This window comes from Magallana gigas, chromosome 4 (genome assembly GCF_963853765.1).
Source record: "Magallana gigas chromosome 4, xbMagGiga1.1, whole genome shotgun sequence".
In the NCBI taxonomy this organism is placed as follows: Eukaryota; Metazoa; Mollusca; class Bivalvia; order Ostreida; family Ostreidae; genus Magallana; species Magallana gigas.
In genome coordinates, this window is record NC_088856.1 from 54,127,559 (window position 1) to 54,143,152 (window position 15,594).

Below are 15,594 nucleotides of genomic sequence, written 5' to 3' on the forward strand. Positions count from 1 at the left end.
AGCATGTATCACATTTTATATTAATCAAACATGTTGGTATATTTATTATGTAACTCTTTTTGCGAGCTTATTTTTGTTCAAATTGAAATTTGTTGAGTAAATTGAATCTTTTGACATTGTCACTCTTAAATTCACTACTTTTACCTGCATTATAGTACATATGTACAATGTATGAATTCTTTTTTAGGTAAATGATTTTCCGGATTTTTTGAGTGGTGAAGAAAGGACTAATACTCAACACATTCAAGTGGTTCATTGGACTTCAGATCAAATCAAGAAACGGTCATTTAGAAAATCCAAAAAATCTCCCAGAACTGGTTCATTATCAGATCTACACGGTGATCGATCCAATGCATCAACACCATTGGAGAACATTTCTCTACAAGAGGGAAGCAACTGGTCTGAGGACTATGGTTACATAACCCAGAGCACGTCCAGTTTACAGATAAACAGTAGTCGACCAGAGAGTCGAGGTTCTGTGAGCTCAACCCAGGGACTGAAGTCGAGTGGTCGTGATATTAAGACCAGTAGTCTGAAAAAGAAGAAGAGGATTGGCGATGGAATGGAAGACAGTGTTCTGAAGGCGCTGAAGGAGGAGATGGAGGATGGTCAGCTGGATGATCTGGAGGACATGGATGGGGATTATTCGACCTCTTACACCTCCATTCTTCATACCAAGCGTGGGAGTAGAGTGAAGGAGGCACCCAGTGTTAGGACTGGCATGGACAGGCGTGGATCCACGGACACCACCGTCAGTCAAACCGGGTCAGTACGGCCCCAGCCCAGGGCCCCTTCTATCTCCAACGAAAAAAAATTAATTGATGTCAGAAATCAAAATGATTCTTCTGAGAAACCACTGCTGTGTAGCTGCTTTGGTTTTAATTGCTTCCGTTCAAGTCGGGTGTCTTGTGGCCGAGATGATATGGTCACTGAAGATAGCAGTGCAAAACCCATTGTGGCCAATGGAAAGCCTTCCAATGATGATGTGTTCTTTGTTGCTAACCCCCTGCCCCCTAAACCTGAAATAAGTATTGATGTCACGTCTGACTTGGCTAGCCAGGGACATAAGGGTTCTATGCAATCTCTAGTACAGGAACCGGTCTTGAATTCTCGTCGTTCGTCTGTGACGACAATACGTGGCTTGTCGCGGGCGGGAACCCCGGCCCAGGAGTTTGATGGCACTCGCAGTGCCAGGTAAGATGTAGGCTAGTGGCATGGTTACCAGGGTAACTGGGCAGGTGTTTTGAGCACTCTCCACTCCTTAGCTGACTTCCTTCTTTAATTTACATAACCGTCTCTATTTACTCCTTACAAGCAGTTTGATTTGTTGAATCTAATCTTCCAGTTTTTTCTGTATTTTGGTGTTTCTGATCTAACTGAGCATGTTTTTACGATGTCTTTCTGTCAGTAGCAGGAATCTGCTATTTATTTATTGCTATCACATCTGTCTATATATTTAGAGAATTTAACAACACTTTACTAGAAATTCTGATCGTTTTTTTAAATAGTCAAACTGCTATCTTGAAATACATCTGATATCATAGGGTATCATATTTATTTTCATAAGAATAGAATATCCAATATTATGAAATGTGTATTTTATTTTATGTATTCAGAAAAAGTCATGAATTTTAGGGCAAGAAGTTCTTTTCTATTTATTTTTCAAGTCAATTATAGCCCCATGATCCAAACCTTGCTTCTTGATATACTGTACTACATATAAACACTTATAATCCCATGATTTTATACATACTATGTATTATTTTATTAGTAAGAGCAAATACCTAGAATTTATGCTGGCAGATATGTGCTTCAATTCCTTCAATATAGCTTTATCATGGTTATGCAGCTGTCAGAGCTAATTATAGTCCAACATACTTATAATGTAGTATACACTTTGCTGCTTAATTTATTATAGTTTCTAAGTAGACAATAAGAGATAGTTGACTCCCCCACTTTTTATTTTAGTCATAAAAATCCTACATGTCACTCTAGTGACACATATATATAGTACCCTGATGCACTTGCCTGCATGTACCTGCTGATGTGTGCAGTAGATGTGGCATACTGAAAGTACTACTACTATTTGTGTATGACCATAAACACTCGATTACATAGCTTGTACTGTAACTGTGCTTTACATCTGTGGCCTGTACAAAGGGTCTGTATTTAGGGCCCAATGGTAACTGGTGGTACATGTATTTCTAAGCACGGTTTGGAGTGGTTTGTGTATATTAGGGGGTTTTGGTCGTAACTTCTGGAGACATTTGTGGTGGACTTTCCTCAAACAACCCCCCCCCCCCCCCCCCCCCCCGGCCCAGTCTACTGTTTGAGGGCCATGGAATAATATAATTTTTTTGGATGAGACTGATGAATGGAATTGGACAAGGAATTCTCTGGTCTGTTAATTGTTGTGTTCTGTAGTTGTACAAGATTTTGTAGAGCATCTGTCGACCATCAGTAAAAGAGTTTTCAACTCAAATTTCATGATCTAGAAGGCTCCTATCATTTACTAGATCTTAACATTTATCACTACCCCATAGAACCACAGGGTGGGTGGGGGGGGGGGGGGGAGGCTTTACTCCTTACTGTTCAATCCAACTTCTTTTGATTTTTTTTTAAATGGATGACAAAGGAAGTTAATGATCCGATGCTTCCTGTACGCTTGTAAAGTGGGTAGATCAATCTCCCTTTTACCGGTAGTTGGTCTTTCCTTTGCTATAAGTCTTCCAGTGACATTGCAGTTGTTTTATCACACCCAATAAATGTTGACAGACATTGGATCTTTACGTGCTTTGCTGTGCCTTGTTGATTTTAGTTTTGACTAACCTGTGCAGTATTTAGAAACACCTGGCCATTAATTGGTATATAAGTCACTTGAGCACCTTATTCACGAAATCACACCACTGGGTGAGCCTGAATGTGAAAAGAAGGGATTTAAAATGCATGTGTGGTTTCATTCACAATCAAAGAAGCCATTGTCTTTCAAGTGCCTGCTTTTTAAATCACCATTCAATGATAAGCTGTATATATAAAAACATTTAAGCAGGTTTCTTGTTGATACTTTTGACATGCACTACAGATATATTATCACAAGATGATACATATTGTACAGTTTAATTATGTACAAGTTCATGAATCCAAATTTATTTATTAAATTGGAAATCAGCTTATTGATGAAATCAGGTCATTTGTCAGTAAGATCTGAGTTTTAACTCAGAAATTGATTGAGGTTCAATAAGCCTTTCAATGACAAGAATTCTAAAAAAAAAAATAAAAAAAAAATACACTTATGAATATTTGATGGAACGCCTAATGTAGATTTTTTCCCTCTGCAGTAACCTAGGGATGGCGTCTATGTCAGATTTCGGGAGCTCCATTATCCGCATCAACACGCTGCTGAGTCCGGAGGAGCGGAAGAAAGCGACCGTCAGTATTTACCTCCTAAATCTCCAGTCTCCAATGTTGATGTTAATCCGTAGTGCCTGGAATAATTACCTCATCGTAAGTACTCAGAAACTATACCTCAAGACAATGTACTCTAAAGTAATTATTTCATTGTAAGTACTCAGAAACTACCTCAAGAAAATGTACTCTAAAGTTAATTCCTTACTTATGCAGTAAAAATAGTCATAGGGAAGCCCCAGTGATGGTTGATGTTCGTCATTTTATACATTATAGGTTATACCTGGCAAGTTTATTCTATATTTTTGAGATATTAGGGAAAAACCTACTTGGCTGTATAAAAGTGAGAATTTTATATAGAAGTTTTCACTTTGAGTGGGTTTTCTGTACCCTAGCTGATTCGGCATGATGTTAACTGGAAAACTTTCATCTAAAACATATCTGTAACAAACTATTTCATTAGCCCCAATAAACACCTTTGGACTGCACTGAAAAAGCTCATCCCTTATTGATAAGATTGCAAAAGAACTACTAAGTAGATCTATACCAAAAAAAAAATTGCATCAATGAAGCAATATTAGAATGCAGCATTATAAGTACATGTACCGGTACTAGAAAACAACATCAGTGTGATATACACTTGTGTTATTTTGAAATGGATTCCTTTTGAGTTTAAATCAATTCACAAATTGTATATTAAAAAATATTCTTCTTTCGTATCATATAATTTCATTTGCAACTTTCCAAAAAAGAGGAAAGTTTTCAATGTTCTTTTATCTATTTATAGATCTGATTTTATATTAATTAAGATGTCAATTAAACATTAATAGATTATTATTATAGGCAATAAATGCATAACATATCTTATCCATTGCTCAATAAACTAAATAGATTAATTATAGTTATTACTTCTAAGTGTTGCTGGTCAATCTGCATGCTATAAAACTACAAGTATAACACACCTGTATTTACCTGAATACAGGTCACCTATACTCAGTTAACAAGGTCTGCTCATAAGCTGTGTTGATGAGGATGTGGTGTCTGTTGCTATGGAGATGTTTACTGTTTCTATAACACGGCGACATCAAGGCCGCGGATGTTAGATATCTGTCTATTGGCCTCCGATCCAAGTCCTATTGATTCTCTATCTCTCTCTCTACCTTTTGTTCTTTGTAATGCAATTGATGCCCGAGATCTATGTTTCATTAGCAAGTCACTATGCCTGCAGCATTTGATGCAAGAATTCATTAACTTATTTTTCTTTTGTTCTGTTTAAAGGTCATTTTATTTGGATTTACAATGATTTGATACAAGGAGATGCTATAGTTAGGGAATTGCCTAGGTCAGATATCAAAAATACTGAGTACCGTACTTAGATTAAGCTATTGACGTGTAGTTATGTTCGATCAGCATATACATGTATGTGGATCGAGGGAGGCGTTCAGTTTTAATTAAATTTCTTTATAGCAAGAACAAATAGATAGCTAGATGTTCTTGGGAAATACCGAGATCTAAGATATCATTTAAAAGTAAGGCAATCCGTCCTATAGAAATGGCTTAGGGAATGGAGATTTCTTGAAAGAATCTTATGACAACATTTATAAGGTGGTGTAGAAATACTTTGAATTGTACTGCATGCTAGTAGATGAAAAGTGATTAAACACAGACACAGCGCTAGGTCTTTGAGGAAAAAACATGTTGTTCATGGAGTAGAGAAGAAGATTGTACTAGAAGTTCAACACCAGGATGTGAAGTCATTTGTACAATGGTTATCAATATCCAATATGCAATGAGATTATGACACAAGCTAAAACTGTTAGTTTTATGTATGCACTCGATCATGCTGGCAATACATGAATGTGCATAATGACGTGTGCTAAAATGATTATCTTACCAATTTAATGTGAACATTCATTTATATTATTGCAGTGTATGATAGTATGCAAGTACTAAAACATATCCTTTATTTTTATATTTTAGTTGGTTAGAGATCCTGGTTACTTGTCATTTTTCAAGGTAGATCTAAAGTACAAATAAAAGGACATGTTTTAAACACTGGGGAATTTAAATTTTATGGTTGTACGTAAAATACCTCTTCTTTCTAGGTTTGGACTATTAAATGTTATCAGTAGAATCCTGTTTGATGTTTATTTATATTGGCTATAGATTTATTACTCATGGAAAAGAATGTATTTTTAGTTTACGTCACAAAAGAATGAATTCCTATCCGATTTCCTCTATTTCACTCGAGTAAGAGTGCCTTTGTAGATAGGTACCGTTTGATGTTTCGGGGCGACGACAGAAGTTAACTCAGTTTGTCTCCAACTCAGGAGGCTTTGTGTCAACTTCTAGAGACAAAGTCCTGGCTAGCACAGAGTTGGGAAGGAGACCAATAATTTGATGGTTATTCATGCCTGAGGTTGCTCACGTCTTCTGTGGCGTCTGTCCTTCTCATTGACAAGGATATAGTCAGGAAATTGAAAAAAAAAATCTCAGTCTGTTGATTAGATCTTACCTATAACGTTCTTATGGAAAGTTTTGATATCAATTTTGTGGAGGAAAGAACTGACAGTTTAATGTACTAGGTTGATTCTATCATTAGATGTTACAGTAACTATTTTCCTCCTGACCTGATGCCCTTGTCCCTCTGTGCCCACCAGGTCATGTCAATCAGTGGTCAAACTTGTCAGATCCAATTCATGTAATATTCAATATTTACATTTGCAAATATGTTTCCTTAGTACTAATATACGTACCTATAGAATAGCGAAAACATTCAATTCTGTATGAACCTTACCGTGACGTCACGGCAGGGGTTCAAATTTTTTTTTTATGATGGTCAAGTCCAGGACTTAAAGAGTAAATTTTAGGCAAGTCCGAGAAAGAATTCCCAAGTCCACATTGTCATGATTGATAGATAAAATTATATCAACTAATATCACTAAAACTAATGTTATAATTTATTTTAATTTGTTGAAATGAATAAAAACTATATGTTTGAAATTATGTTTTATTTTATTCATTTTATCATTGTATTAAAGCCATGGCCTATCGACAAGCCAGTGGCTTTTGGAATTCGCGAATTCTCTTCGTTTCATAAGTTTTGTCTGAGGAATTATTATTTTTATCACACCTCGAGTCACCCCGGCTTCATGTTCCTCACAGGGTCTTTCATTTGTCCTTTCTTTGCGTATATTACTGCTCATAAATCCAAAATTCAACAAACTTACTACTGTTTGTCATAGGGGAGAAACATGAGAAAATGTGTAAAAGCAGGTCATACTGCAACGGAAAATAAAAAGACGGATTGTATTTTCGAAATGTTTGTAATGCTTATGTGTTCATTAATGCCAAAAAATAACACCTTTTTTGAATTTGAATTTGATTTATTTTTAATTTTTACGAACTTTTCTTTTAATTTAAAAAAAGATAAGCATGACACAATGCCAAGTCCCTGGACTTCGGCGATTCTAAATGCCGAGTCCGGATCCGGAATTTGTTAGTCCGGGACGTCGGGCTTGAGGAATTTTGAACCCCTGCACAGTGACTCACGCATGCCGCTTGAATTATTGTGAATTCTGAACAATTTATCTTTTTCAATTGTAAATATAAGTAATAAACTGTTCACTGGGATATGAACTTGTCAATGGTATTTGATCAAATCTTCTGAGAAGCCCTTTGGGCTTCTCAGGATTTGATCACGTGACCATGCAATCAAGTTGATGTTGAATTGATCCACAAAATCAAATGATTTATGACATTAGATGGAATTGTTAGGGCCATTGTCCATGAATTTACCTCTTCTTGATGTAAGGAAACTAAATTTTATGAAATAACAAAAATTGATGCCAAGGAGTATTAAGTAAAATGGTTTTGGTTAATATGGTGTGATTTCAATCTGTATAAATTATGTAAATATTTACATTTTCAACTGTCTTTGTCTGTGATAACATTACGAATCAATTTTGAACCCTAAAACCCAATAACTTCATAGATTTAAACATGAGTGACACAAAATGGGCATGGGCGTAACCGAAAAACGGTATTGCAGGGGTGAGCAATTACCATCGCCCGACGCCCGGGGCTACCGATTTTAGAGGTCGGGCTAGCAGAAATCCTCACTGTGGTAGCCCGTCGGGCTAGTAAATAATAACGATGAGAAACGAAATCAGACTTTTGTAAGTGTCATTATAACTTCGACTGATTTTATGTACGACTTAACTGTTATGCAAATTCAAGATCTCTCATTCGCTTTAATGTATGTGCATTGTGAGTACTAATCGCTGGTCAGCATGACAATGACGCTTTGTTTCAAACATGGAGAAGTACCTGACGATACGTAAGCGTAAACGTTCGTTTGATCGCCTTGATGACACTGAAACTACTGAAAAACAAATTGATTAAAAATAAAATAACAGTAACTATATATATTGGTTGCATAATTATCTATTTGACATTTATTACAGTTTTAATTCAACTGATATGAAGAAACTGTTGGGCTAGTAAGTTTTAACTTTGGGCTAGTAACTTTGCTACTGCCAGTAGCCCCTGGGCTAGTAGCCAATTTTTGTAATTGCACACCCCTGCGGTATTGGCTGCGCGGCATAGTAATACATGTAGTAATACATATGTGCAACATCAAAATATAGTGGTTTTAAAATAATGTTGTTTTAAAATGTACAAAATAGAAATGATATAAATGTAAATAATAAGGAATCATTCTGTCAATGTTATGAGATGATAATTTCGGTCAAAGGTGCTCAAATCTATCACAAAGCCCCTCAGGCTTTATATGATTTGACCACACCCAGACCAAATTTATCACCTCATAAATTTCAAAGAATGGTTGCTTATTCCTTATTTAAGGAGGCTGGCATCGTCGGATACCCACGGGTGATCGCGTCTTTTACCTAAGTAAAAGAAGCGATCACCCGTGGGTATCCGACGATGGGAGGCTGGATGGTCCACAAATTACCCAACATGTATTCCTTAAATTTTTATATATTATTAAATATTTGTTACGCTTTAAATAAAACATTTGAGCCAGTGTATGAGAAAATGACAAAATGACATAACGTCACAATGCAGAGAAAACGTCATAAAATTTAATGTATCTTAGCTTTAAAATTTGAATATTTTGCTATATATTTTGATACAGAACTCTTATTGTGGAGAATAATACTGTTTACCTGGTAGTCTAAAACATTAACATTAACATTACAATGGAAATGGAGTATGTGTGCAGAGAAAAAATTGATGTACAGTATTCTATAGATTTTAAAAACTGTGCTAATCTGAGACTACTGGTAACTGATTGTTCATTTTATCTTTTTGTTTGTAGAAACATACCCTCAACATTGATATGGATTATGAGAAGAACTTCAGATCAAGTGCAGTGAGAAGTGGACCAATTCAAAGGTAGGATTGAGAGAGATAGCTAGAAAAGAGAGAGAGAGAGAGAGAGAGGGAGAGAGAGAGAGAGAGAGAGAGAGAGAGAGAGAGAGAGAGAGAGAGAAATTAAAACACTTGTAATTATTGTTTGTGTAAAGCAATGATCTAGATTCTTGGATTATCAAGAACACACAGTCTCAAAAAAAGGGAAAGAGAAAAAATATAGATATATATATATTTAAACATAAAAGCAAACACATACAAACTTTGAGAAAGAGAGATGGATCTTCCTGACACAAAATTTAAAAAGAGACAGAAGAGTTATGATGCTGTTCATGAATGGGATAGAGAGAGAAACAAACACTGGAGAGTAGAGGAAGACTGTGGACTTGGCTTATGTTGGATATTGATTACCAAATCTAATGTTTGCTATAGACATAGACTATTAGATTTGACATTTTTATAGCATTTAATTTGCCCAATGTTTGAACAAGAATTTTTTGTTGTTGTAGTCTTTTTGTTTAAATAATGAAATCGCTTAATTGACTCATAACAACAGGTTTCTAATTACCATAGTTATATTGTTCTGCAGTGTTGGAAAGTTGATATTGCTTGTATATAGAACGTATGAATTATGCTGGCAGTAGTGAACTCGGTAAATAATCAGGTCGTTTAAAAGGGCTGATGCAAAATAATGATCTGTTATTTTAAACTACTGTAAATTTAAATCTTTAATGTTATATATATACTGCACAAACTTTAAACGGGTGGACTGAGAAAGAGAGAGAGAATGTTATGCACTGCGATTGGTTGGGAAGACATGGCATGATTTTTTCAGTTCATTCTGGTAATAAAAATGTTGCGAAATAGTTTATATTAGGCTAGGAGGATGGGTCATAGGTTGACTATAAACAAGTGGTGGATCCTACCTATTTTGGAGTGGGGAGGGAAAACATGAAATATCACTTTCTATTTGGCTGTATACATGTATGGTCTACAGATCATAAATAAAAATTGAGACTGCATGAAATAAATTATACCATCTTCGCTAGCCAAGGGTTTCCAATAGCGTAGTGTATCGGAAACCCTTGGCTAGCGAAGATGAAAATATACTTGAAAAATGATAAAAAAAAATTTTATGTTTAATAGGACTATAACTTTATTATTGCAAGCTCTATAAGTTTTAATTAGTTTGCTTTCAATTTTTATAAAACCTGTATGAACCTTTTATTGTCAAGTGACTGTTGATATAAATATAATCAAAACATCACAAAGATTTTATGATTATTATGAAGTTAAAAACTTCTGTCTTTTTGAGCTTTAATTGGACTTGAACAATGATATAATTAACACACTAGACAAAAAGGTCCCCATAATCACTATTTTAACACATTATAAACTTTGTTTATTTCTTGTTGTGGTCAGAATCCCCAAGTACAGGTGAGTGACTTGATGTTGTACCTGTGTACCTACCCCTGTGTAATGTCACGGTCAGAAATCGGACCGCTCTGGTCTGCTGTCAACTTTCTGACTTCACGGTTCTGTTGATGTTTTACAAGGGTGGTTAACGGAACACTCCAGGGTGGTTAATGGAACACTCATCTGTCACTCCATCGCTCTTACATGTTCATATTGTATTTCTAAGGCTTCCTCGTTTTCTTCACTCTTTTATTTGAACTAGATTTCTCAATCCAGATTAACACATTGTGATATTCACCTGTGGTGATTTTTTCTATATGAATATCATAAATGAATAATGTACAGAGATCTTTAATAATTATTTATTGTCTTTGTAAATAATGTACTAACTACTTACTAGACATACAGTGATCTTCATTATTCTCTATTTTATATATCAAAATGCAGTATGTATCAGAATATTCTGTCCAAGCAAGCTGATAAAAGTTGTATAAAAATGCATGTATAGTACATGTTATTACATATTAAATAAATAGTAAAACAGTTTAGTTTATCATCTTGGGGTGTCATATACAACATGTAAGTAAGTCACATGCATTCATGCAGTGTTATCATTGGCTGATTGACTGTGTATATTGTCCAATGAAATGTTCTCTGTTTACTACAGGAGAAAGTCTATTTCCAGGTGTGTGATGTTTGCACTAAAGTCACATTTTCTCCCCGTTTGATTCAGACCAGCATAATTAGCTTTTTAGATCCTTTATGTAGCGCAGGCACAGACAGCTATAAGTACTTTTACCTACCTATGCAAACACATAACCATCATCCTTTTTATGCATTTCCAAATGTTTATTTTTTTTTTCTGCTCAGCTATTTCCTTATTCTTTGATAGATACAGTTATCTTTAGAAAGTGTTTAAAATAGCTATTAACAAAGTTATGTGTTATTTTATAAATACTGGTATTGTTGTTTTTTTTTAATTATGTATCTCCATATGCTTTGCACTATGGGAAATGAAAACATGAAACTTTTAAGAATTGTTTTCTCCTAATTTCTAAACAATATATTTAAATTTACACATTGTTATCAAAGTTAAAGCTGACTCTTATTATAGAACCTCAAGGCATTGAAAGCTTATAAAGAGTTTGCTAAACTCTTTATTTTACTTATCTGCTGCTAAAGCACTGGTATTTATACTGTTCATTTTTCAATTTGCATTTAAGGTGGCTCACTACACCTTGAACTATTTTCTCAAATCAGAAGAAAATTACTTGATCATGATAAATATCATAATGGATAAGAAGATATTTAAGTCAAATTGACAAAAATGTGCAAATTTGGATGAAAAGTAAAAAATTTTAAAATTTAATTCAGTAAACATGAGCTAAAGGTCCAGGCGGATTCGAACTCATGATCTGCAGTTCAGAAGCCCAATACTTTAACCACTGAGCTACGAACCTATACAACCAATTCAAACGATATAAACAGTTTAACAAAACATTGTAATCGCCATCTTGTGACGTAGTGCCTTAAAAAGTACAAGTCTTGGTGTAGTGAAGTACCTTAATTTGCCATTGCATTGCATTGCAGTTAAAAAATGTCTTATCATATGCACTTGTAAATATCATTTTTGAGCCACAAAAAGGCTTTTTGTACATTTTATGATAAATATACATGATATATGTGAAACATTGTTTTTAATTTTATTTTTTATTCTAAAGTAAGATGAGGGGTTAAAATCTTTCACTGATTTTACTGGTGCATGTACAAAAAAGCTTTATTTATATTTTGCTTGGCACAGAATTTTTTTTCTTATTTTGCAGCAAATCAATTATTATTATTTTTTTTTTTATCAGCATCCAAGTTTAAGATTTTTAAAAAGATTTATCTCGGTTAAATTATGTTAAGAAATGTTTACTTAGTCAAATAATATGTTAATAGATTTTTGGGGGGCCAGTGGAGATTTTTCATGTTTTTGGTATAGTTGCACATAACATTATGATCAACTCAGATTTTCTTGTTCTGTCTTTAATTACCACCGAACACCGACACTTCCTCACCAAACAGTTGAGTGTATTCAATGGAAAAACATGCTGACAGCTTTATACTTTGTTTATACTCTGAACAAAATGGTACAAGAAAAAGCAGTATTTACGCTTAAAATAAATCAATGGTGATTTTAGATACAAGATTTGACTTTAAAGAACATGTAGTGTATTCTCAAATTTGTGGTGTACATTGTAGAGAAAAGATGGAGCTCTTATTCAATGCCTTGAAGCGAGATCTCCTCAACCCTGAGAACTCGATGGAGGACATATTCTCTCTTCTTACCGAGCTTAAAACTGCCACCGAGAAAAACTTCACGCTCAAGAAACTGTTCTGGAAAGTAAGTCTTCAGTGCATACTAATTAGCACCGTGTATAAATTTTAAAAGCAAGAATACATGTACATGTATTTGTTGTGGATTTTTTTAAATCCCTGAAACCCAATAAAATTTGAATCAACAAAATGTTATGCCAAGAAATATTTCTGCTTCGGTCTACAGTGAATGATTCAAATAAGTTTTATCCTTTCATTTATAAAGATGTTCTTATCATTTCGCACAACGAAATTGATTTATTATGTCATCAATATACATATAACAAAATTGTTGCTTTTACATCTGAAAAGCTTCTCTTTCTCTGTTAAATTTTGAGGACGATTATAGCTCTGAGCTTTGTAGTTTATTACATCAAAAGCTTTGTAGCCAATTTTATTAAGAAATCTGTTGTCCTATTACATTAAGGGTTTTGTAGTTTATTACATTAAAGGCTGTTGTAGTCAACTTTGTTGTCTATTTCAGAAATTCTTCATAATCTATTACAAAATAACATTGTTGTCTATTACAAAAAGAACTTTGTTGTATACTACAAAAGATCTTTGTAGTCTAGATGTAGATCAAAAGAACTTTGTTGTCTATGACAAAAGAACTTTGTTGTCAATTACATTTGTTGTCTATTACAAAAGATCTTTGTAGTCTATTACAAAAGATCTTTGTAGTCTAGATCTATTACAAAAGAACTTTGTTGTCAATTACAAAGGAACTTTGTTGTCTATGACAAAAGAACTTTGTTGTCTATTACAAAAGATCTTTTTAGTCTATTACAAAAGAACTTTTGTTGTCTATACAAAAAAGATCTTTGTAGTCTAGTACAAGAAATCTTTGTTGTCCGACATCAAGAACTTTGTAGTCTATTACAGAGGAGTCTTGTATTCTATAACAGAAAAGATTAATAGTCATTTTCATTGAGTCTTTTGTTTTGTTACAGAATGCAGACATGTTTTTATTCCTGGTGAGACAAACTCAACACTACCTGCCAAAGTCACCTGTCAATGTAAACACTGAGCACGGGCGAGTCCAGAGGGCCGATGAACTCGAGTCAGTATCACAGATACCTTAATAACTGATTTTATCTCATGAAATTTTACTTGAAATTAAAATGTAAAATGGACAAGGAATATTTCTGAATCAGGAGTTTATATGAATCCAGTCAAAATATCTCATAAACTTGATTGAGTCAAAGAAATATCTTGTCGGCTTATTATACCACAAGCAACTGAGTTCATTATGTGTAGCATTGTAAAGTAATCGAGTATATGCTTACTCACTTTTTCTTTCATTGCAACTAAGAGGAATATTTAAAGTCAAAACTTAAGTCATTGAAAAAATAGAAGCTGTCAGAAATATTCCAAGTCAAAACTTAAGTCAAAGAAAGTACATTGTAATAGAAATTGACAAAAAGATTTCATGTTTTGGTGGTTGTTTTTAGACTAGTCATACTACTGACAGAAATTCTGAGTCTGATGTTCAGGGAGTCTGAAATCATTCCTGCCAGGATCCAAACCTTGAAAGCAGACAGGTAAGTTAAACAGCTGTAATGATTAACTGAATAGATGTTTTTTTTTCTTACATTTTATATAATTATTGAACAAAACATGACGAGACAAAGACAAACATACACACACTCATTAACTCACACACTCATTCAAAATGTACAAAGTCTAGAAAATCGTACACTAGTAATTATCATTGAGAAAATATTTCCATTCTTATGCATACATAATAATTGTGTTTGGATGATGAATTAAGGAGAAAAATTGAAGTTATTGAACAAAAAACTAAATAAAGACAAATACATTATTATTAGATTGAATTATTGCTAATTGACTTATGACAAGCATAGTTAACTGAGAGTACTATAGAAGTAATGATTAATAGATGAAAAATGTCGTTCATAACAAACTGAAAAGTATCAGATTGCACAAATAACTTACTGACTGATGATTTGTTTATTCATTACTCACCGATGATTTGTTTATTCATTACTTACTGATGATTTGTTTATTCATGATTTGTTTATTCATTACTTACTGATGATTTGTTTATTCATGATTTGTTTATTCATTACTTACTGATGATTCGTTTATTCATTACTCACTGATGATTTGTTTATTCATGATTTGTTTATTCATAACTTACTGATGATTTGTTTATTCATTACTTACTGATGATTTGTTTATTCATGATTTGTTTATTCATAACTTACTGATGATTTGTTTATTCATTACTTACTGATGATTTGTTTATTCATTACTTACTGATGATTTGTTTATTCATTACTTACTGATGATTTGTTTATTCATAACTTACTGATGATTTGTTTATTCATAACTTACTGATGATTTGTTTATTCATGATTTGTTTATTCATTACTTACCGATGATTTGTTTATTCATTACTTACTGATGATTTGTTTATTCATGATTTGTTTATTCATTACTTACTGATGATTTGTTTATTCATTACTTACTGATGATTTGTTTATTCATTACTTACTGATGATTTGTTTATTCATGATTTGTTTATTCATTACTTACTGATGATTCGTTTATTCATTACTTACTGATGATTTGTTTATTCATGATTTGTTTATTCATTACTTACTGATGATTCGTTTATTCATTACTCACTGATGATTTGTTTATTCATGATTTGTTTATTCATAACTTACTGATGATTTGTTTATTCATTACTTACTGATGATTTGTTTATTCATTACTTACTGATGATTTGTTTATTCATAACTTACTGATGATTTGTTTATTCATGATTTGTTTATTCATGACTTGTTTATTCATTACTTACTGATGATTTGTTTATTCATTACTTACTGATGATTTGTTTATTCATGATTTGTTTATTCATTACTTACTGATGATTTGTTTATTCATTACTTACTAATGATTTGTTTATTCATTACTTACTGATGATTTGTTTATTCATGATTTGTTTATTCATTACTTACTGATGATTCGTTTATTCATTACTTACTGATGATT

The 15,594-nt window shown here is 33.3% G+C and overlaps 1 protein-coding gene across 6 annotated transcripts in view; it reads left to right on the plus strand.

The window, feature by feature from the left end:
• Window positions 1-15,594, plus strand: part of LOC105331211 (uncharacterized protein C12orf56) — a 70,835-nt gene that overhangs the window by 448 nt on the left and 54,793 nt on the right. For 2 of the 6 annotated variants that reach the window (XM_066083002.1, XM_066083001.1), the window contains exons 2-9: window positions 188-1,194; window positions 3,339-3,504; window positions 8,747-8,823; window positions 10,222-10,236; window positions 10,883-10,900; window positions 12,460-12,601; window positions 13,524-13,633; window positions 14,025-14,114. In XM_066083002.1, coding sequence (XP_065939074.1) covers window positions 188-1,194; window positions 3,339-3,504; window positions 8,747-8,823; window positions 10,222-10,236; window positions 10,883-10,900; window positions 12,460-12,601; window positions 13,524-13,633; window positions 14,025-14,114 — 1,625 coding nt within the window. The remainder of the gene's footprint in view (window positions 1-187; window positions 1,195-3,338; window positions 3,505-8,746; window positions 8,824-10,221; window positions 10,237-10,882; window positions 10,901-12,459; window positions 12,602-13,523; window positions 13,634-14,024; window positions 14,115-15,594) is intronic. The other 4 variants (XM_066083007.1, XM_066083003.1, XM_066083005.1 and 1 more) reach the window with 4 other exon arrangements.